A 25,090-nucleotide genomic window follows, 5' to 3' on the forward strand; every position below is an offset into this window, starting at 1 on the left:
CTGTATTTAAAAAAAAAATGCAATAAATTGTTATGTCATATTGATTTGTATAGTACACTAATAACTTGAGAGGATATCCATGATCTTAGGCAGTGTGTAGTCCCAAGGTGCTGATATGAAGAGTCAGGTCTTCAGCTTCATGTGGAACTCAAGAAGTGAAAAGAGAGGTCTTTCCATGTCTTGGGTGTGATATAGGAGAATGAGCGACCTTCCGTTTTGCTTTTGTAGATGTGGGAATGTGTACAAGTGAGAGTGAGAGGGAGGTGGAGAGTAGGTGTCTGGTGAGTTGGTGAAAGTGTATGCAGCTGTTCATATACTCTGGTCCTGTATTGTGTAGGGCTTTGTATGTGTGCGTGAGAAGTTTGAATTGGCTGCGCTTGTGAATGTGGAGCCAGCACAGCTTTCGAATGGATGGTTGAGTATAAGTCTTACAGCTACGTTCTGAATGGTCCGAGTCTGTGTAAGCGTTGTTTGTAGATTACGGCACAGGGAATGTGTTGCTGTAGTCCAGCCTGCTTGTAATCTATTGCGATAGTAGTTTAGGGTAAGTCACAAGCATAAAAGCTGGAAATGCTCGAAGAAAGTACTTTGAATGGAAAATCCGATAGGAATCCTGTCAGTTGACTCAAAAGACCAGAGGGACAGTTACCTGTTCTATTGAACAGTCTCTAGGCAGTATCAGTCCTTCCTTCAGACCACCACAGAAGTCAGTGGAAGAGATCTCGATGCAAGGGATACGGGATGTTGCAAATGTGGTTGCTGTGAAGGATGCTGCTGGATTATAATTAGTTCTATGGGGGACAATCCTTTGGTCAGGAAGGTTGGTGGTCACCTCTGGCCTCAATTCTTGGTCTCCCACAATGCTCCAGTGGGGTCCAGTATGGAACCGGTTGGTATTGTCACCAAGCTTTAATTTAACAGTGGATTCCTGGAAGTTTCTCAGTTTCCTTCAGCTTCTGCATTTGGGGGGGGGGGGGGGGGGAAGAGTCCATCCTATCCTCTAGCTACAGGTCAGGACGCAATCTCCCAGCATGAATAAGTGATGACATGGTAAGTCCAGCAGCGAACAGCTGGACATACCCTTTTGTGGACCTGTAGCTTAACAGATGACAAGACCAACTAATCTTCGGAGACACTATGGGTCCTTGGCAAGTGGGAGTTGGTTCAGCCCTGGAGGTCTCTCTCCACGTCCAGGGCAGCAGGCCTGGTGTCCTCTCTGCATGTCTGAGTGTGCAGCATGTACAGTTCGCCTTGGTGCAGCCTCCTTTTGTGCAGCCCAGTGACTCAGCATGTACAGTACTTCTCTCTTCTTTGGGTCCAGCAGTAATCTGAGGTCTGGGTGCCAGGGGCGCCTCTTCTATTCCGGTTACAAGCTTTTGGGAGGGAGCATGTAACTAGCCAATGAGCTAACAGTTCCAACAGGTCGAAACACACAATATAAATAGGTAAGTAAAATAAAGATAGACTAACATGGTGAATAAAATGGAAAAAGGCATTTAAGAAAACATCCAGCCTTGAAAAAGAAGACAAATAAAGCATCTGTCTTCGTGAAAACCTAGAAAGGTGTCAAATAATGCCCAAAAACCCCATCAAAACTTCTGAACCTCAACCAGACAGAGTTGTGTTCAGAAACCCTTGCTCGGATGAGCTGAAAAATGAACTGCCCAAGTGACACTTGTACATTCTGGGAAAGTTCAGAGTCTGGAATATGACAAGGAATGTTTTCGGGATTCCAACTTCAAGAACTCTATCACATGAGAGCAAAATAGCATTTAAAAAAAAAAGAAATTGTATATTAAAGTTTCAATGAGTCATCCAAATATATTCCATTACATTCCATTCCCATTACAATTATTTACAGAAAACAGTGGAAAGTGGTACATGATATAGCCATGTTTTTTTAAACACATTCTCCAAAATGAAAATACTATACATTAAAAATTATATTTTATTGTTTCTATTGAGGACTCCAGCCTGATAGTGGGGACTAGTTGAAGCATGCAAAACTAGGAAAGATCCAACGGAAGGGAAGCATCATCGCACTGAACTGAAAGTTTATTGTCTGTTAAATCTCCACCCACCAAACCACCACTTTAAAAGGGCCCTCGAGAACCACATCTATCAATGAGAACCACAGCACCAGATCAACCCTACGCCAGTATTACATGCAACAGCGCCACACTGATCTATCTTTTGATACCTCTATAAATAATACTGATGCACATTCGGTTAGTATGTTCAGATATATAACGTCACTAATAGTCCTCATCCACCTTTCCTAGGCACTTCTGCAGACAAATGCTCTTATTCATATGTACTGTCTGGTCTGATCTGGGCATGGTATTTCTTGTCAGTATGCTGTCAGTAATTAATGAATAAACATAATGACATGACATTCAGATTTTTCATTGATTACAATATGGATACGCACAATGTCTAACACTGTAACCTATATATCTAAATTAATTTACAGAATTTCAAACCAATTAAAATGTATTCAGAAAATTACATACTTGAACAATTGCCTGCCGCTGCAGTCTTCTTTGCTCTATTACAGCTTCCTCATCTTCTTCCTCCACATCGAAGTCTTCAAGACTACCAGAAAATACGAAAATGGTTTTATACGTTCAAGAGAAACCAATAGAAAACTTTCACTGTTAATTTAAGACAACTGTTCTGGCTAAAATGCAGATGCACCAAATAACATTTCATGGAAAAAAAGCTAAACTAGAATGAAAGGCTAGTATTCTCAGTTTGGTCAGGCAACATGCACAAGCTTCCACTTGTGCAGTTAAAATATTTATTTAACCTTCTGGATCCTTGCAGTCAGTAGACCACTGGGACAACTTATTTTGATCATGTTAACAATGCACAGACCCTTCAGAATACTAAATGTGCCACCTCGTTGAGGAAATGTACAAAAATTACTCTTTTTAACAGAACATTGCTCACTTCAGCCATAACCAAAAAAAATCCATACATGAAATAAGTCCAGAGTACAATATAAATCTAATTTAAATGCAATTTTAGAAAGATCAGTATGTCAACACATTTCCAGAATGCATAATACTGCAGATTTTTAGGAACCAAGAATAAAAAGGTCATGGGAAAAACTGCATTACTACTATATTCAATAAATCTAATTCATATTAATCTCTCGCACACCAAGTTAAAGACAATGGGCATGGATGGAGATGGGTACATGTCTAAACTGTGTAGGTATTCTCTTATTCTAATATGAAATAAGAGGTACTGCTAACCTCTCAGTAGAACACGTTTGCAATTTATCACTGTGCACTTTCTCAAGAGACACGAACAGCAAAATGTGTACTTTTGTCACAATGAGAGAAACCACATATATAAAACAGTTCATTTGAATAAAGAAAGGGAAATACCCTATACTTTATGTGATAAGGCAAGTGGAAAGAATATGCCACATCTAGACTTGCTGCTTCGATGGGTGAGGTAAAAAGCAATGCAACAGTAAATAGTTTATTTCAAGCTCTAAATAGGCCACAATACTGCAGAGGTGTGACAGACTTCGGGTCTATCAAATCCACAGAATTAGGAGTGTCAATTATTTTTTCACAAGTGATCATTTAGAAGCCCTTTGGTATTTATTCTTAAAAGCAATGTGACAATGTTATCAAAGTCCTATTGCTGCACAGAAGAATTGCATGCAACAGACACTCATTTCAGAGAACACATAGGAGAGACACTCCGCTTACTTGTCATCAGAAGATTCCTGCTCAAACTTCATTCCTTCGGAAAGACTTCCTTTGAATTTATCCTCTTTGTCTCTTCCTCTGCTACTGCGCCTACGCCCACGGCCACCTCGTGACCTCGACCTTCGCCTTGCCCGAGATCTACTTCTCCGAAGTCGGTCCCTGGCGACAAAGATAGAAAAGGACTATGAGCCTAATTAAGAATTCCGCGCAGGGGATTACTCTGCCCCAAATGTGACGGATTTCCCACCCACCGTATTACGAGTTCCATAGGATATAGTGGACTTGTAATTCGGCGGGCGGGATATCCGTCACATTTCGGACAGATGAATTCCCTTCGCCTAAGTTGTAATCAGGCCCTATATATTTAAAGTACATTTTGACAATATGAACTACAAACCTAATTACAACAGTTGGACTAAAAATAGACTTTGAAAAAATATATAATTCTAATGAGCCATACTTATTAATTGCAAAGCTACAATAAGGATAAGTGATGTCTAGTTGGGTAAGTAACTAGTCATATAGTGTAGACAATGGAATTTCAAACAGTAATGTGCTGATAAAGAAAACAGAGCTATATAATCCTGTTAAATTAAACAGAGCCACCGAACTAAGGTCCTGTGTGTGCCTTGGGGAAACAGGTTGCCATGCCTTAGTAAGCTTTTGGACAGCCATGTATTTTATTTCCCCAATTCAGCTATAAAACCATGTTGATCCACTTGAGGTGCACTGCGCATTTCAGATTTTGGATAAAAAACAGATGGTGCTGTGTGTCTAGGAATGTGTGGTTTGTGAAGGGAATGTTTGGTGCTGGAGTCCGCTGAACTGAGCATGTGCTATCAACATAGGTGGTGTTCCTGTTTCTTGATGTTGTACGTTCTAGTTACATACATACCCTCCAAGTCGACAATCTATATAGTTACACAGGTAAGTGCCCTCTGTTTTTACTCTGAGGTTTGTCAGCAAAGCTCAGCTCTGCTGATGGAAAGGTCACCCATTGTAGAAACCCAACAGGAGTGACCATGGCCACAGCCTCCATTCAGGCTATGAGGATACTGGTAAAGGTGCAGTGTTCTGAGGAACAAGTCTTTGTACCTGTCCTACTGTGAGGTACTGCCTATGGACCCTACTTGGTAAAGATCCATTGTGTATCCCATAAAAGGGATCACTTGGATTTCAATGTGTGCGGAAGGTAGAATTTTTTTTGTAACTTCACTGTAACGAAAAGAACAGTGTATTCGACTCAGTGTGTAGGAGAGAATAAGTTGGTGGTTTCTGTAAGCTATCTTTTAAGGGGAACCAAAGCTGGACGTCTGGGCCCAGGCAGCTGTACATATTTTGGACATCCAGGGTACTTTGTGCATCATTCCAATAAGAACACATTGTCAGGTTACATTTCTAAAGCTTTTGGAAGAAGACCTGCGATAACCTGCTGAAAACGTTCATCTGACCAGCAAAGATAGGAGCTGGATTTCCTCCTGCAAGAATAAATGTTCTGATCTCAGGAAATCCTTGCAAGAGGCACAGCTGAATGGAAAATCTGCAGGGAGGATGACTTGCAGAACTAAGACTTTCCAGTAACCCCACGGCCCATGTGGAAATAAAACTAAAGACAGCAATTGCCATGACCGCAGAGCTGCAAATCAGCTTAAAGGCCTGCACAGCCCAGACCACCTATGTACCTTTAAGGTACTCCACATTGAGCAAGAAATCATACTGATTTGGGAACGATTTTGACCCAGCTATTTAGCCTTAATATTCTATAGATATCACACATTACTGTTGCAGATAATCACTAACCGTAAAGCCAGGTCCCAGAAGGATTCTGATATATGGACCACTAAATAGAAGTACCCACAGGGGACTTCAAAGAGGCTACAGATCCACAATAAGATCTATCCACATTAGAAGACCAAATAAAAATCAGAAGGGAATCCAACTCTTTTATTAAAACACCAGACTACGTCCTGCTCAGACTACAGTAACCAGATCCCTAGTCACCACTGACTCGGACAACATGACTCTGAAGGCACTCCAAATGGAATCAATGGGTCGGACTCTTGTTTGGCTGCAACCTAAATATGAGAAGAGTGTTTCTGCAACTTTTTAACATGCCAGGTCCAATCTTGTGCTTCCATTGACTGTAACACACTGCAATTGCATTATCATCAGAAAGGTGGAGGATTATCTGCACTGTATCCGCAATAAGTTGCATTGGCTCTCTTTTGAAGAGTAGAGTCTTTTTAATTTTAAAATATAAGGGCCTGACTGCACAGGCTGAGGAATTCTTTGAAAAGAGGACTCTCTACAAGAGTTTTTGATACGACATCCCTGGATTCAATCCTTTGACTTGCCAACATTAGTCAAGAACTGTACAGAACAGTTGCACAACAGCATTTGTAGCAGTCAAAATTAATGCATGTCATATTTTAAACGCATTCACATATTTTATTACTGAACATAAGTACCACAGGTTATACAGGAGCACATTTATTCTCACTGATTACTAGGCGTACTGCTTCTGCTCTTTGGAGACATGGGCAAACTCCTGTGGCTGGTTAAATGTATGTTTACTTCACAACCACCAAAGGTAACATCCATAGCCATCACGTTTCTGTTTTCCACTGTGCCAACTCAAATTCCAGCCATTCCATTTGCCCCACATTTCATATTCCATATTCTGAACTATGACAGACCGCCTCAGTTCGGTGTGTGCGTACATGACCCTTTCTACATTTGTCATGATGCTTATAAAGAAATTCTGTCTCACTGATATGATTAAGATCGACCTACTCACTGATAAGAAAGCAACTGGTTGCATGATTAATAACTTTTTTTAATTAGAAAGCTGGTATGCCATTTGTCATTAGATTTCAAGAAAGGTTAACAGTAGAAAATTCAAGTAATGTTGGTTTATATTAGAAAGCTGGCATACTGTTAATAGGTCTGAAATTACTTGCAAAAAAATTAAGAACTGCTTACATCAGACAGCGTGAATAGCAGTAGTTGGCAGGTCATAGAGGGCTTGCATGAAAAATCAATAAGGAGTCTTTCAATTAAAAAGCTTTGCTGCTGCGGGATGACAGAGTAAAAACTGCAGCCCATTCAGACAAGGCCATTCAGGAGACCCCAAAAACTCACTGGTGAAGATCCCTTTAGTAATTCAAAATAACAGTGAAATGTATTTTTTGCTACTTAAAAGGTAAAGAGAGACTATTCATTTGCCATGTTGAAAAAAGAATATTGCCTTTTGTATAAGTTATTATTTTAGTCAACCGAGTGATTTTGCAAATCTCAAATATCTGGCACCACATACTCATATAACTGTTAAATTAAAGTAGGTTAATCACATTTTCCTCATCAATCTATGTACTATCGATAGTGATGCTATGTAAAATGTTGCTGTCAAATAAAAATCCCATCTGTGGGCTCCAAAACATCTGAAGAAAACCGATGCAATGGCTACTTGTCTAAAAAATGCCATTAGGGGACTCTTCATCTACTGGCTGAAAATAGATTTTAAGGCTACATGTCTTACAACTTGGAGCTTAACTTGGTTGCCATCCCATCATTAGGCAACGGAGAAATGATTAAGGGAAAAAAATAAAGGCAGGCATCGCTTGTGCAAGCAATCCGTGGACTGCAGCCTCATTAGAACATTACAACGCAGATTACCAGTTGGCTGTTAAGCATAGTACAATGCGTCAGATTTACTAAATATCCAATATTGTTTAAGTGTGCATGCATTAAACTGCATATTTAAATCCCAAAACATATGCCTTACTCAAATCCACACAGAGGCACAAAGTCCAGGAGTTCTCCATAGGCCAGGCAGAAAGGAGGAAAGGGAAAAAAAAGTCACAACACTATCCTCTCCTGTTCAGTGACTAGGGAATTTAACTCTTTAGATTAGCTCACTATGTCAGAGCAAGTATAAATCGCGCACTACATGTCCATGTTTCAGGGAAAAATAATTTACCAAATGTTTACCTCCTAACAGGTGACCATCTTCTCGGAGACCTGCTCCGTCTGAGTGGAGATCGAGATCTCCGCCGGATAGGCGACCTGCTAAGTCGTCTCCTGGAAGGAGACCACCTCGGTGGGCTTGAGTCTTTTGTTCTTTCATGCCGCATGAGAACATCATCTCGAGGTCTTGTTCTAGTGGGGGAAAAAAAAGAGGCGGGAAGGAAAAAGCAAGGGAAATTACAACCATCGCAAATTCCGCAGGGGTAGAATCTACCAACTAAAGTGCCACTTCAAGATGGTTTAACATCTGCCAAATCAAAAGCATGAACAGTATGCTCACCGAGAGCATTAAAATGGTAAATTTGCTATCACGTGCCATTTCAAGACTCACGGACTACATTCCTTAAACATGTTGAAACATAAACCATTAGTACGTTAAAAAAAAAAAAAAAAACACAAAAAAAAAAAAAGATATGAAGAAAAATTTAACATTTTATCCTGCTGACCAAATACTGCACAGTATTCAAAGTTCACAGGTTTTCTCAAGCCTCTGCTCAAAACACCACTAAAACATAGTGCGTTTTACAATGAAAGATGAAACTAAAAACAATGTTCTTGCTAGAAGTATGTTGTTACCTTTGTCACGATACCACTGAGTGAAAAACATTGCTTAATCTATGGGAACCTAGAAATATGCCCTTTCATACACAAGACAAAATTCAGTATAGAGTCCCTCTCCCCCTCTTCATCTCTCTCACAACATGCATAACCATAAATTACCACAACTTAAAATAATATTGACACCAGTCTCAATCTGCATCTACATCCCGTCAACAAACACAAAATTAAAATACAGACGAGGTGACCAGACTTCCTTTTGCAGGGAACAGGACACCTGGCCTCATATTATACTAAGTGTCTCAGGGCCACAATGGGCATGTACGCCTGTCTTCTGCATCTCTGTGGCATGTTTGTATTACAGAAGGAGTCTCAGATACATAGGCAGCCACTTCTATAATACAGATAGCGCAGTCAAAATCTTAGAGGAGTTCTCTCTTATTTCTATGGTGTTGTGACTATGCAAATGAGGAAGCAAAGAAACCATCAGTGGGCGAGTGCCACAGAGAGGAGGCGCACAGTCAGTGTACCCCCGCCCACCCCTCACCCCCACATACACACACACAGTGAAGGCTGTATGCTGTCTGCACTGTCAAATACAGAAAGGCTGCTTCAGACAGTTTTTTAATCCGGTTAAAGGTGTACCATGGCACGAACAGGGATAGTGCACCGTATCTATGTAAGGCCCCTGTTGTGCATACAAATTTTCAGAACAAATGCTTTACATTTATTCATCACAAAATGTCATTTAATATGTGAATAAAACAAAGACAATGGATACTAAGGAAGGAAAAACAATTTTGAAAAGTAAACTGACTATTTCAGAGGCAGGCTACATAGACACTCCACAAAATCTGGGAGTATCTATATTGCCAGGTAGTTGGAGAGCAGTTACAGGAAGACCAATATTCAGAGCATCAGCACATTACAGTACCGATCTGAGTCAAGATAGTTCACGAAGTCAAACTTAGAAAGTGGATTAGGCTATGAATTCCTTACCAAAATTTCCAGGGTAAACTCTTGCAGCTCATTGTCGAGTCATGCAAATAATGAATTCCAGGCACACAGGTTCTCAGGGAACCTGTACAAAGGTAACGTTTGTTGATCCTGTACAGTATGTTTTTCAAACCCTTACAACTAGTAGCATGCCAGATAACCTTTAGAAGCATCGGCAGATGTTAAATAGTTACACTAGTATCCTGGGTGTAGCTTACAGTACAAAGCTTCTTCAAAATACTGTAAATGATCTGTTGTTCTGGTGTACATTTTCATTCATAAGAGCCATACACCAATGGGAACCTTACTAACCCATACATTTCTTAAAAGATAACAAGTTTGGGAGACCAGAGTACCAGGCAACAAAATGTGAACTTCTCCACTGAGCTCCAATGACCATTTGTGGCCTCGTTAGAATCCGAGCACCATACCGATTCTAAACTGAGCATGCTGCAAGAAACCTCTGGCCTTGATTTTGTTATACCATCATGTTGGCCTCAAGCAGATAAAATGGCACAGCAATTCGTATTGGACAGTTTTTTGGGGAGGGGCCAAGACCGATTTAGTTACTTTGCAGTGGCACTGTAAACCTAACAATGAAGCACTGGAATGTGGGCTTGTGCAGTTACCAGTAGCATTATTTTTTATTTTATTTTTATTTTTATTTTTTAAGATTGCTCAACTGCCTTCACGCCTCTTGAGGCTTAAAAACGCAACAACCTAAATGGGGCTAGCTTTGGAAATTAATTCTTAAGGCGAACAGCTAAGTTCTAAGTTTCTGGCAGAAAACAAAAAAGGTATGATGTGGTATTAAGTGAATGGACAACACATAGGCTGACCAAAACAAATACCCATGACCGCCAGTGCAGGCCTTGTCTAGAAGAGAAACATTTTAATAGACCTATGTTAGCTTTTTGAAGTTGCTGACATGGCAGGTACTGGACAAATTCACTAGCTATTAATTCAAAACATACTCCATTAATGTACTCAAGGGCAAGTTGTAGAGCCTTGAGCTTCGCTCACTGTTTCACCAGAAGCCACTGCAGACTTGTATACTTGTGTGCTCCAGTGGTCTGACAAGCTTCAGATTTCTAAGGGCGCTGTACAAGGCCAATGAGATACTGCGATAAGCCCACAAATTGAGAGTTGCAATACATTATCCTACATGGGATTACAGCACTGAAAACAGAGTCTCATCCGGGAGAGGAGAGCTCTTGAGGTTAGAGCTGTCCAATGTGTAACTGGGGGACCAGGTTCAAGTGCCTGCTTTGGCTCAACATCCTATGATTTTGGATAAATGACAACATCCTTGGGTCCAAAAAATGTGTAACATGTACAATGCTCTCAAGCCAGGTTTATGCCATATAAAACCACAACACAAATAAAACTTACTTAAGAGACTTGGCAGAGTCTTTAATCGAAATACTGTTGCAGGCCTAAGGAAATCTACTTACCCACTTGCTATAGCAACTCAAATTTTATCAAAGAAAGGCCTTTATTTAGGGCCTACTGGCCTGTCTGGCAACTGAGCTTTAGCGGACAAAGAACAAGTGTTATGGTCCGTCAGGAAGTGAATGAGCAATAAAGATGCCTTTGAAAATTGTTTTTATCTTGCCACATTTGCTGTGTGTTCGAAGACAGAGGTCAAATGTCAGCTCATGTCTTCTTACAAATTGCTGGTTATTTTATCCTGGAGATTGGTGTTTACTTTTCTTTCTCCAACTACAAAATTAGACGATTTTGTAAAGTGAACTGTCTGACAATGGTGGTGGGTACACAACATGTAAATAGCTTCTGAATGAACTATGCAAATATGTCAATAGTTAAGAAAACACATTTTTAAATGATGAAGTGAGATGGAACAAAGATTTTAATACGATCAAAACAAATCAGAATACTTGACTTGGGGATGCACAAACGATAAATATTTGCTGATACTGATTTCTACATATATCGTTTGTACAATGTATAGTTTTATTAGTAAAACTGCGTGTCATTGGGAAATTTTGTACCATTTCATCGGAAAATGTCTGTTAATGACCGTGCGCTACCTCATCATGCTTTTGTGATATATTTATTATAAGTGAGAGTTTTCAAATATAAACTGAGAAACACTCCTGCCCTGATCGCAATGCTATTAGGGAACTAAAAGAAAAGACAGGGGTCATGTGTACCCTATATGTTTGCTAGATTTTTATTATACATGGAGCAAGAGTTTATTAAATCAAACAACATAGTTTCTGTACAACAGACATGCTGAACGCACGTAATTGAAAGTACTAGCCTACGTGATAATGAAGAAAAAGGCAACTCAAAGTAAAATATTTGCCTAGAATTACACCATTTGAGACGAGTTTATAGATCAAGCATATTATACTTGGGGCGAGTAGATAAGTCAAGTCACTAGACCTTCAGGTCTGGTAACAGTTTTTAGATTTTTCAAGGCCTGTGCAAAAAAAATAAAAAAATGAAAGGATTTGATTATTACTAAGATTAGAGAAGCAAAATGTAGTTTCTCATTTCATACACATATTTCACCCTAATCAGTTTAAATGTCTCATGTGAGTCCTTGCGCCAGAAGACCAGAAAAACCAGACATAAATGGAAGACACTTCTACAGGACTGAAGTGTGTTTGAGAGTGGAAGAAGGCAGCACTTTAGTTGGCTCTGGTGTCTTGCCATGAGTGGGAATTCTGAGGGAAAGCAACACGTTTTAGTTTTTGGTGTATCAAGGAACACTGTGCACTTGTGCATTACAAACAACACCCTCTCAAACTCCAACATCTTACAGTAAGCGATCTTAACAGATACACAAAGCTGTTTGCAAAGTCAAATATGCATTTCTGTGATAACGTGTTAGCAGAGGCAAATATCAACTTCTGTAGATTAAAGAATCGTCTGATATCCCCAATGCCCCACCTCCTGGTCTCTGAGTTCATAGGGGTGAAGACAGTAGCCTAGAGAAGACTGGTGATCAGAACTAAGAAGTGAAACATATCCTCAACCTTAATGCAGCTCCAATAGCTACCCATGGAATTATGCTCAATCTTCAACTACCAATACTCTATAGATGAGGCACTAAACAAAACTACCCTTATGTAACTCACCACCTTAAGGCAAGACTACTTTTTCACAGATTTATTTCCTCAAGCTTCTGAAAAACTAGCAAATAAAATCTTACTTTTATTCTGCTGTGCATAATAGAACAGTCTGACAGACTACGGTCAACTAACTTTTTATACTCCTTATGCTAACAGCAATACTCTTCAGGCTAGAATATTGAAATGGTACTCCTCAGGTAGGGCGGGAGTAGCAGTATTAGACAAAGATTAAAAGCGGAGGAGTTTTTAACACTCCTTTTTTGTCACATACATCACAGACGGCCGTTGATTAAACCGTTTTACATAACACAAATGCGTCCAATAAGGAAGCTTTCATTAAACTCCACTTTAGTGAAACAACATTAAAAAATGGCCACCAAACCCACGCACCATTCCAAGATGTCCTCAGACAGCAGAATTCCAAGGTCATTATCAAATATGAAATTTAATTAAAAAAAACTGTAGAGAGGAGTATTCAAATCTTAATAATTATACACATATATTTAAATATTCAAATATTTTTGCAGTGGTCAGTACATGTATTTATTTTTAAGGCAACGAAAACATAAGCAGCATCTATACAATTATGATGCAGTAAGGAGCTTAGGCCAGCCGCTGAGGATTGCGTAACTAGTTAGCACGGAGGAGGCTCATTCATTAATGGAATTAACCAGACAAATCGCTCCACCACTCTCGCCATTTCATTATAGCCATTTCTAAGACCAGCTCATTCCTGTTAATGGCTCCTGCCCTTTCGTTATATACAGGATCTATGATCCATTCTGTCACAACTTCTTTCAGCTTGTTCCTATTTTTCACTCCTGCTCCAGTTCTGCAAGTTCCACTTCTGTACCATTTCAACCTGATTCAATTCTGCAAGCTCTGGTTCTACTCTAGTCCTGAATGTGCCTATTCTTGTATTATCACATCAATTCATTCAGCCTTTCAAGTACAACCCTGCAACTGGGATTCAGCACCTCTGAATTTCTTTTAATCCTTTAGGTTTTTTTCCCTCCTGCTGCTGTAAATTATGTCATACCCTAATTGACAGTGTGCCCTTCTGTAAGTGATTGCCCATTCATCCCTTAGCAATAATGTTCTGCTCACTTGTTATATTAAGAAGGAATACATTATGTTTTGACTGTACGTGTCACTGAATAGTGATTTGTTCCTGTTTCAAGAATTGTTTGAACATGTCTAATTGATTTACGTAAACGTAACTCCTCATCTACCTTCTCATGGGCTCAGGTATGACTTCACAAATGAGCATAGAATCAAAATTCAAATTATAGATTAGATCACACACCACATCAACACTGAAGTGGCTCAAGGTCAATGCAGCTCAAAATATTTGGCCATGCACAGCATCTCAAGTTGCATGGAATGGGCTTCAGCCACACCCTCTGCTCAAGATGAGTCGTTGGTTAAGTGGGAGTCCACAGGGTTCTGGCCTCAGTCCTAGAATACCCTTCAGCTGGGTCATGAAATTGGGTGTGGGTGGTGGGTGTTGGGAGAGCTGTTGCAGACACAACAGTCAAAAAATGTAATGGTCGAGAGCTGAGACATCTGCTAAATGCCTCTATCCCCTCAACCTTCACCCATAGCAGTGACCACTTAGGGCAGGGCCTCACTTTTGACTAGGCTTCGCACTTAAGACTCAGTACACATTCTCCAGGGCCTACTGAAAAAAGTCTCTCAGCAATGCTTAGCTGGCATTGGGTACAGGGCTTTAGAAAAGGCCATGTACTCATCTCTCTAACACCCAGACACTCCTGGGCATGACTGCGGAAGACACTGCTCCTTTCAAGGAGTAACAAATTGTGGAAATCCATAAACTATGCTGGCCTTTATGTTCTGGGTGATAGTCCTAAACTTTTGCCAGGACCTGAACAAAACAACCCTTACGCCTCTCTCACCCTGTCCACCCACCTACACTGGAACCGACTAGGCTTATTCTTTGTTTAGGTCCAGCAGCCTCAAGGTACATAACATAGCTTTTAGCAAGGCCCTACACTCACAGTACCAATAACAACATCTTCATTATCACTGACGGTGTCGGTGGTGATGCGAATTGTGATATCATCAGTGATGTCACTGACTGAGCAATTGATAAGGTCACCTGTATAGTCATCTCGAAGAGCTCATGAGCAGTGCACTGAGGAAGCGGGAGAAATGGTTGTTAACCTCCAGATAAATGTTAAATGTCAGTGCTATTTAGATCTGGATCATAATCATATACACCTTCAACCAAGGGTTATTTCTTTAAAATTTCTAAGGATTCATTATCTCCTCTTCTGAACAACCATAACTTCTCTTTAGTAGCTTTTCAATTATGTTTTTAATTGTGTACTTTGGTTCCGTTCAAGAAATTAAGAGTACAGTCGACCTGTAAAACAGTTAAAAAATCTATGTTGGTGTCATGCATTCGCTGCTTAACTTACTGCTCTACAAATCTGCTAGACTGAGGTAGAAATCCCTACTGAAACGAACAACTATAATGGATATCATAAATTTTGATTTGGTCATAACACTGATTTTACCTTGGAGAAGAAAGTCGCCTCCTTTCGGGTTCTTTACGTTTTCTTTCCACTGATCTGCTTTTTGCTCTGCGTGCAGGAGAATGAGTCCTAGGAGGAGACTTGCTTGGTTTAGGCCGTCGATCATTTAGCAAAGGGGATCTGCTCTGTCTCAATGGTCTATCACGCAATCTTGGTGATAAACTTCTACCTCTGGGGCTACGGCCAAGTCTTTTGCTGGGGGACCGATTCTCTTTTCCTGAAGAGGCATCTTTAGAGGGAGACTTGCCTGGCTTTTTGTCTTTTTCACTCTCAGATTTCCTGGGTTTTCTGTCTTTGGACTTTGACCTCCTTTCTTTGGATTTACTTCTTTGCTGTCTGGGAGATTTTGATTTTTTACTTCGATCTTTACTTCGGTTTTCATTAGCTTGTGGAGACTTCCTGCGTTCTCTTGGTTTAGATTTATCGTCAAGAGGGGATTTGGTCCTTGCAGTTCTCTCTTGCGATCGTCGTTTCAAAATCGGTGAGCGGGACTTACGGGCTTGATCTTCAGATTTTGTACGTTTAACTGGGCTCTTCGATTTCCTCCTATCTTTGGACCTACCCCGGCCTGGTTTCTCTTTGGGAACATCAGTAGCCGCCTTGCTTTTCTTTTTTTCAGATCTGTGTTTAGTCCGTTCTTTTGATTTGCTTTTACTCCTCTTCTTTGAACCTGTTTTAGAGTCCACAGGTTCATGCCTCCCTCTAATGTGTGTTGCCCTTGTAGCAGACTTATTCCCATTTCTCACTTTTTCATGAATTTCTCCCTCCTCCTCAGACCCAGATTCATAGCCTTGCAATATCAAACTCATCCCTGATTGGACCTTCCCTTCCATAAGCTCATTGTCAAGTTCAGCTTTTATCAAGGCCCTCTGCTTCTCCAAGTCTTCGAGCAGAGCAAAGTCGTCAATTTTAGCTTTTTTACTTGGTGATCCATCTTCTTTCCCAACATCCCCAAGCAATTTCCGTTTGTGCTTCTTGTGCTTATGGTTATGCTTATGCTTATGCTTTTTGTCTTTTTCTTTGTCCTTGTCGCCCTCTGGAAGGTGCTTGTGTTTTTTATGTTTACCCCGATGCTTGTGTTTCTTTTTTTTGTGCCTGCTGTGCTTATTCTGGGTCGGATCTTCAACATCAATGATTCCATTCTCCTCAATGACACTTTTTTCTGACACTTCATCTTCCATCCTGAAAACACAAATTGCATGGGTTACCAATGATACCAATTAAATAAAGCATGTCTGTCTGCTCATAGTTTCTAGTGCAGACAAAAATCAAATGCAATACTCAATAATGGACCTGCATAATTACTGAGGAGCATTTTAAAAAAGTCAAATTGTGTACCAATTTTGTGATAGATACTTAGAATTTTTTTAACCTCATGATCAAAAGGGTACAAACTAAACTGGGTTTGTGGATTACCGTGTGTAAGGAAATGCCTCCTTGGCATGGTTACCCCCTGACTTTTTGCCTTTGCTGATGCTATGTTTTGATTTGAAAGTGTGCTGAGGCCTGCTAACCAGGCCCCAGCACCAGTGTTCTTTCCCTAACCTGTACTTTTGTTTTCACAATTGGCACACCCTGGCATCCAGGTAAGTCCCTTGTAACTGGTACCCCTGGTACCAAGGGCCCTGATGCCAGGGAAGGTCTCTAAGGGCTGCAGCATATCTTATGCCACCCTGGGGACCCCTCACTCAGCACAAACACCCTGCTTGTCAGCTTGTGTGTGTTGGTGAGGACAAAACGAGTAAGTCGACATGGCACTCCCCTCAGGGTGCCATGCCAACCTCACACTGCCTATGCAGTATAGATAAGTCACCCATCTAGCAGGCCTTACAGCCCTAAGGCAGGGTGCACTATACCATAGGTGAGGGCACCAGTGCATGAGCACTGTGCCCCTACAGTGTCTAAGCCAAACCTTAGACATTGTAAGTGCAGGGTAGCCATAAGAGTATATGGTCTGGGAGTCTGTCAAACACGAACTCCACAGCACCATAATGGCTACAGTGAAAACTGGGAAGTTTGGTATCAAACTTTTCAGCACAATAAATGCACACTGATGCCAGTGTACAATTTATTGTAACATACATCCCAGAGGGCACCTTAGAGGTGCCCCCTGAAACCTTAACCAACTACCCGTGTAGGCTGACTGGTTTTAGCAGCCTGCCACACTCGAGACATGTTGCTGGCCACATGGGGAGAGTGCCTTTGTCACTCTGTGGCTAGTAACAAAGCCTGTACTGGGTGGAGGTGCTTCACACCTCCCCCTGCAGGAACTGTAACACCTGGTGGTGAGCCTCAAAGGCTCACCCCCTTTGTTACAGCACCACAGGGCACTCCAGCTAGTGGAGTTGCCCGCCCCCTCCGGCCACGGCCCCACTTTTGGCGGCAAGGCCGGAGGAAATAATGAGAATAACAAGGAGGAGTCACTGGCCAGTCAGGACAGCCCCTAAGGTGTCCTGAGCTGAGGTGACTCTGACTTTTAGAAATCCTCCATCTTGCAGATGGAGGATTCCCCCAATAGGGATAGGAATGTGACCCCCTCTCCTTGGGAGGAGGCACAAAGAGGGTGTACACACCCTCAGGGCTAGTAGCCATTGGCTACTAACCCCCCAGACCTAAACAAGCCCTTAAATTTAGTATTTAAGGGCTCCCCTGAACCTAGGAAACGCAGATTCCTGCAACCTAAGAAGAGGACTGCTAAGCTGAAAAACCCTGCAGAAGAAGACGGAGACACCAACTGCTTTGGCCCCAGCTCTACCGGCCTGTCTCCCCACTTCGAAAAGACACTGCTCCAGCGACGCTTTCCCCAGGACCAGCGGACTGCCCTGCTCTAGAAGGACCAAGAAACTCCTGAGGACAGCGGCTCTGTTCACCCAAGACTGCAACTTTGTTTCCAAAGAAGCAACTTCAAGACAACTGCGTTTCCCGCCGGAAGCGTGAGACTTGCAACTCTGCACCAGACGCCCCCGGCTCGACTTATGGAGAAACAACACTTCAGGGAGGACTCCCCGGCAACTACGAGACTGTGAGTAGCCAGAGTTGCCCCCCGGGCCCCCACAGCGACGCCTGTAGAGGGAATCCCGAGGCTCCCCCTGACCGCGACTGCCTGACTCCCAGATCCCGACGCCTGGAAAAGACCCTGCACCGCAGCCCCCAGGACCTGAAGGATCGGAACTCCAGTGCAGGAATGACCCCCAGGAGGCCCTCTCCCTTGCCCAGGTGGTGGCTACCCCGAGGAGCCCCCCCCCCCCTTGCCTGCATCGCTGAAGAGACCCCTTGGTCTCCCATTGATTTACATTAGAAACCCGACGTGTGTTTGCACACTGCACCCGGCCGCCCCCGTGCTGCTGAGGGCGTACTTTCTGTGCTAACTTGTGTCCCCCCCGGTGCCCTTCAAAACCCCCCTGGTCTGCCCTCCGAGGACGCGGGTACTTACCTGCTGGCAGACTGGAACCGGGGCACCCCCTTCTCCATTGAAGCCTATGCGTTTTGGGCACCACTTTGAACTCTGGCCCTGAGCTGCTGGTGTGGTAACTTTGGGGTTGCTCTGAACCCCCAACGGTGGGCTACCTTGGACCCAAACTTGAACCCCGTAGGTGGTTTACTTACCTACAAAAACTAACAAATACTTACCTCCCCCAGGAACTGTTGAAAATTGCACTGTGTCTAGTTTTAAAATAGCTATATGTGATTTATTTGAAAAGTATATATGCTATTGTGATTATTCAAAGTTCCTAAAGTACTTACCTGCGATACCTTTCATTTGAGGTATTACATGTAAAATTTGAACCTGTGGTTCTTAAAATAAACTAAGAAAATATATTTTTCTATACAAAAACCTATTGGCCTGGAATTGTCTTTGAGTGCGTGTTCCTCATTTATTGCCTGTGTGTTTACAACAAATGCTTAACACTACTCCTTTGATAAGCCTACTGCTCGACCACAATACCACAAAATAGAGCATTAGAATTATCTCTTTTTGCCACTATCTTACCTCTAAGGGGAACCCTTGGACTCTGTGCATACTATTCCTTACTTTGAAATAGTGCATACAGAGCCAACTTCCTACACCGTGCCTCTACTCTTAGGAACAGCGATGAACATTTCACCTATTTTCAGCCCCACACTCATTTAGAAGTCAAAACATGCAGTCAAAATTCAAAAGTAAGACATGCCAAGGAATCGTTCATCACTTTTGACAAACATGGTGACTGGGATGAAAATTTTCGTTTGCACCTACATAAAAACACTATTCATATTTTCAAGTAGTGCTTGTAGACAGACACATCCTGGTATGAAGCAATCCCATGGACGCATACTATTTATCCATCTTACCGGACGTAATTCAAAGAACAGATCTCTCACAACACACTGATTTGCACATCTGGAATTGTATTCATTTTAAAACCATGCTTGGAAACTCTTTACGATGTGCAATTCAATGCTTGTCAAACCATACAGAACTCCAGATCCAGCAGCAGCCAGGGGTTTCTCAATGCAAACCTTGCAGAGGGGCATTTTCATAGGGAGGCGTGGGCTTTGGGAGAGGGGGACAGTGGCCATGCCTATAAAACAGTTACAAGTTGTGATTTTACTCAGAAGCACCTTTCTGGTTGAAGCAGCAGCTTGAAAACCCGCATGGAGTGTTTTTAAACGAATGAAGGGACTTTACAATCTGGACTAACAAAATAGTTTCACTAGAAAGGAGAGGTTATATAAATTACAAAACATATAGATTACTAGAGCTTTATCTACCAACATACATCACTGTATGTAATCTGTCTGCGGTCAGTTCTACAAATATTCTTTAGACATCCTTGTTTCCCTTGCACTATTAACCACTCTTGTGAAGGGGACTAAACTGCTAACTTCAGATCATTTCACTGAACATGCTATCAAACTGTGGCTTCCACAGTGCATCAGTGAAGACCCCTAGACCCCAGACAAAACTGCAGCCACCCAACTAAGTTCCGTAACATGAAGTCTGTGATGGTGGGTGAAATTGACCTTGTGGTGAGAGATGTGTGCGCCCAAACTGAAAACAGAAGCTAGTGGTGGGTGGACCTCCATCACCCTTTTGAGGTTATGCTGAAGAGTGCCACGTGACCAGCTGCTGTGAAACACGTCTGAGTTTAGAGGCATTCCGAAGCTGAGGTAGTGACTTTGTGCAAACAGCCAGGTGGAAAGCAGAGCCACGCAAGTTAAAATAGTCACTGACCACTTCTTGCTTAGGATGCGAACAACAGTACACACACAAACACACACAGCAACCATTGGGCATGTGTGAGCCTGAAAACAACTTTGGCAGCTGTAGATGACTGATGGAGAATACTGCTGGTGGTAAAGGAGGTGCGCAATACACAGAGTGGGCAGCAGGGGAGAGCACCTGTGGGCTCAGCAGCTCCTAAAATGAGAGCAGCACAAATATGTGGTAGAGGCTAAGCTGTGAAAAATACTTCACTCACTGGTGCCGGATACACTAGCTACCTAATGAATTCTCCCAATGCGCCAGCATTAGACGGAAATGTATGGTTATTTTTAATTGATATTTGCGGTTGTTTTTGATTAAATGATCTTAAATATTTGGTTGAGGTATTCATGACAAATATATGTTGTCGGTTGTCACCTGTTCACCTCAAAGGCATGTAGAAAATGGTGAAAACTGACGTCAGCATGACGGCGAGGACCTCTTATTGCCTCAATGACGTCAGACGGCATCACGTGGGAGTCGGGCAATTGTGACGTCCTCGTCCACGTGCAGAGCTGGGAAGAAAATTTCCGTTGAATGCTGGCGCATTGGGAGAATTCATTAGGTGAGGAATCCACAAGTAGTTGTATCCATCAGAAGGGTGAGGCCTCTCAGGGGGTGATCAATTGAAGCAAACTGAGCCTGTGCCTGATGCATGGGAAGCCTATGCTAGTGCCCTTGACTGCCTATCAAGCACTTCAGTTTGGCGAGTGGAGTCCTGGTGTTTACATTAACTGCGATGGAATAATAATAGTTATTTAAAAAAATACAGTGTACTAGTGGGAAAGGCTTGCCTACTTTTCATGTAGGGGTTGCTTGCCTACTTTCCAGTTGGCGTTGCTGAGGTCATTAACTAGGTTGGGGGGGGGGGCACCATGCCTCAGTATATAGCTTTGCTCTTTAAGATGCAGGAGTGATATCAAAGGGAGAGTGCCAGAGTGCTTGTGCAAAGAGGCTCCTAGCACATGAAAGCAATTTAGCACTCCACCTGTGGATATATATGTAAAGTCCTTAAAATCAGAGTAAAGTTTGATAAGGAGCTATTGGTTATGTGACTCTGAAGCACCAGCCTATGGCTCTTAGGGATACAGAACTGTAATAATAAACACTGCGGATCAACTAGCTGCCATGGTGAGGCATACAATGGACAGGGCGATGCAGGCTAATAAAGTACTTGAGTATTTGTCTGTTCCTCTAACTTGGAGCCCTGAGACACTGTGAGGACCACAACAAGGACCACAATAAGGACCAAACGAGGGGGCTAAACCTTCTGCCGCCAATCACGTCTTGAAAGCAATCAGAGACTTCTGAACAGTGCTTGAGCACAAGTTCGATACCGTTTCTATTAAAAACTCTTAAGGCAGATCTTAAAGTACTGAAGAAGACACAAGTAACAGAAGATGCTGTTGAGACTAAATAATAATATAACTGGAAGTGCACCACTTCAGGTAAACTGCAGGAATACGTATAAATATTGGAAGCATGAGATAAGGACTCTCAAATACCTGGATTATGCATACAACGGAAAGGTTCTGGCAGATGGGTAGGGAATGCTCCGCCAAATGTTTAAGGTGCTAAGACAAACACAGGGATTTCCTGCATTCAGTCTAGAGCTGTTGAGTGTTGAAGGGCTTCTTGGAGGTAATGGCCAGCTTTCAGTCTGAGGCACTTGATCTTTCTATTATCCTTAAACCACACCAACAATACTGAAAGTATTAGATGATCTTTTCTTGAAAAGATACGCTAAAGCATTTGTAGGCATGGGTCTGGTTGAACTAAAAGAGACCTTGCCAGATACAGAGAGTAGTAGATGCCCCAAATGGAGAATGGGGCTCAGCTTTTGCAGAACGCTAGCCAATTTATGAAGCACATGGGTGCTCACAAAAACTTAACCAAATTTAGGGCCATGGGTGGAAGAACGAAATGTTCCTAGTCAGAGATTCCCCCACAGAACTGTGATGTTACTGTGGAAATAAAAAAACTGTGGATATTCAATGTTTATGACAAAACTAAGACACTTATATGAATAGATTGCTTGACAATATTTCGTTGAAACATTTTATTTTTGTTTTTTATGTGTCTAATAATAGTGCCAAAAAAAAAAGATTTATTAATAAATACAGAGTAAGCGAGAAAGTGTTTGATACAGGTGGGTGAGAATTTCCTTTTATGGTTTAACTTTGGCTCGTTTCACTGACTGGATTACTCTACTGTAACTCGAACAAGAATGTGAACAGAAGGGGTGATCTAGGAAGGGACAGAGTACTACGCAGGGCTGTCCACAGTTTCCACTCATGTTTGACTTATCGTGTAACCTGGTTGGGAAGATGAGAATGGGGATGTCACACTGAGGCATTAGGACTGGAGTCATGACATGCAAGGATTATAAACTGATTATACTCTAGTGTCTTCAAGCTACCTGGAAAGGGCTGCTCCGAATACTGGATGAGAATAGAAACCTACTGGTGCTCAGGTCAAACTGGTCCAAATTAGGGCTGCTTCATCTTGGAGCATTGGTCTGTACCAAACTGGATGGCTCACCAGAAATAAGACAACTACGGCAATCCGGAGACTTGAAGTATCAAAGAATCAGGGTGACTCACTCACTGAAAAGCAGTGTGACTGAATACTGGCTGGCCCTTAAAGGGTGCGCACTGGCCAGTGTCCTTTTAGACAACATTACCATGGTCGCTAATGGGAAGCGTTGCACAGCTCAAGACGTTGGTCCTCTCTAGCTGACATCATATTTCTCTAATTTCTTTGTGTGCATATTTCCCTTTACGTATTCCCCCAAATCAGTATTTGATGATATTGATAGTATGGAAACATCCTTGAACTGGGTGAGATCCTAAATGAGGGCAGTTACTCTAACACTCCCATACGAATAAGGCTGGCCTTCCCAGATATTGAATGTTATAGTTTAGCAACCCAAGTGCAGTATCTGGTTAAGTGGAACTATGACCCCAGAATGAGGACCCCCACAAGGAGGTTATTATTCGATGACTGTAGTCATTGACTTCTCTCATTCGGGCCCAGAATGTGAAATCGATAGTGAAGAGGGTACCACTTAGTGGAGTTTTACCTGTGGAGCTTGTCATTTTTATTTTAGCTCTTGGCTGTCAGACACCTGTCAGTGAAATCCTCATGTGGACTATACCAAACATGCAGAGTGCTTCGAGCCCACTCACTGCTTACCACTGGATGACTTTGTCACTCATTTGCTTCCATCTTATTCGGTTGTTTGCTTTCCTTCACTTTGTTCTTTATCATCCTTTTGAATGGCTGACATGTATTCTTGTAATGCTCATTTTTAGGGAACTACTGTATTCCCTATTGAAGCACTCCATGAGAGTGCAAGTGTTTTCTAGCCCTCTCCCTTGTATACTTCTCATGCCAAATACCTGCCGACAAGGTATCTTGCTCTCTCCTTAATGTGCGGTTCGCGTCTACCCCCCTGCCAAAAACTCACCGCTCAGTGTTTTTTTTTTTTTTTTTTTTAAACATATTTTACTGTGATTTTCAATCAGTCAATAGGCAGGTATATAAATCATCATACAAACTTACATGTAAGTTAACAATTCAATTGGCCTATGTCTGCACAGTATCTGACCTTTAGGGCCCTACACAAGGAGATTCACTACAAATCCCCTAACATCCCTCCCGTTGCCCGCCCCTATACCGCTCCCCCCAGGTGAGCATAATGATGTGCTGTAATTCTCTTGGTGGAGCTGGGTGTGCCATGACTAGGCGTGGCCTTATTCTTAAAACTAAGAGTAATGTACCACTCTTTTATCCTCCTTGTCGTTCCCAATGTTCGGGTCCCATGGGGGGTCGCCAGTGGTCAGGACTTTACTGTGTCTTTATTGCCCCCTGGCCAATGAGTTGGTTAGGGGGTTGATCCAATCTGGGTTTTGGCTATAAGAGTTTCGAGCACCATCTCCCAACCCTCTGCCACTTCGGGGGGTCTGATTCCTCTTTTGGCCTCCCGATGGAGAATATTCCCCTTGCTACCAGCCTATTTAATCAATTCTCTTTTCCACTGGGATGTTTTCGGCCCCCTTGGGTTTTTCCAGGACATCGCAATCTCTCGCTTTGCCAGGGAAAAGGCCAAGTCCTGATATTTAGCGGCAACTTTATGTTTTGCTGAATGTGGAAACCAACTCAATAGACAGTGACCCATTGTGCAAGGGACCTCTCTTTCTATGGCCCGACCTACGATTTGGTTCACCTCTGCCCAGAATGCCCCCAGCTTGGAACAGTCCCAGAACATGTGTTTAAATTCTGCCCCTACTGAGCCACACCGTGGGCAGCTCTCGCCTCTTTCCCGAAGTATTTATTAATCCATGCAGGTTTTAGGTAGACCCCTCAGAATGCGCCCCCATTCTTCCTCTGTAACATCAGTGCCCAGATCTTTCTCCCAGGCCAGAGTAAGAGGGGTCATGGGGACGGTATTGTCAGTTCGCATCATACTATAAAGGGTTGAGACTGCTTTGTGCTTGCCAGTTGAGGACACCAGGTATGAACATGTCGTCTGCGTAGGAGGTTCTCCCCCTCCTCCCTGCCAGTGCCTACGGATACGGGCCGCTAGCGAACCGTGTAACAAAAAGCGCACCCCTGGTAGCTCAAACTCCACCTGAGAACCTCAAAGGGCATCAATGTTCCTTCCTTAAATAATGCTCCCACTGTTAAAATCCCGACCTCTACCCAGATCTGGAGTTCACTCCAGGTATCACGATGTGGCAAAGCCTGCAATGACATCAGAGGGAGTTCTGGTGAATAGGGGGTCCCTTTGATTTTGTGCAGGAATGCTTTCCAACACGGAGTCAAGACTTTTAGTTCAGGAGAGTCTCGTTTCCCCATCTCTGGCAGTTCTCAATA

At 42.4% G+C, this 25,090-nt stretch overlaps 1 protein-coding gene across 9 annotated transcripts in view; it reads right to left on the reverse strand.

Annotated features, from left to right (window-relative positions):
- Nucleotides 1–25,090, reverse strand: part of PRP4K (pre-mRNA processing factor kinase PRP4K) — a 361,290-nt gene that overhangs the window by 290,472 nt on the left and 45,728 nt on the right. For all 9 annotated transcript variants that reach the window (XR_011199946.1, XR_011199942.1, XR_011199948.1 and 6 more), the window contains exons 2-5: nt 14,950–16,149; nt 7,719–7,886; nt 3,729–3,887; nt 2,514–2,595 (exon numbers count right to left, since the gene is read on the reverse strand). Coding sequence is in view for 1 of the 9 variants with exons in the window: in XM_069217572.1 (XP_069073673.1) it covers nt 2,514–2,595; nt 3,729–3,887; nt 7,719–7,886; nt 14,950–16,149 (1,609 nt within the window). In the remaining 8 variants the exon portion in view is untranslated. The remainder of the gene's footprint in view (nt 1–2,513; nt 2,596–3,728; nt 3,888–7,718; nt 7,887–14,949; nt 16,150–25,090) is intronic.

Source organism: Pleurodeles waltl, chromosome 2_1 (genome assembly GCF_031143425.1).
Source record: "Pleurodeles waltl isolate 20211129_DDA chromosome 2_1, aPleWal1.hap1.20221129, whole genome shotgun sequence".
In the NCBI taxonomy this organism is placed as follows: Eukaryota; Metazoa; Chordata; class Amphibia; order Caudata; family Salamandridae; genus Pleurodeles; species Pleurodeles waltl.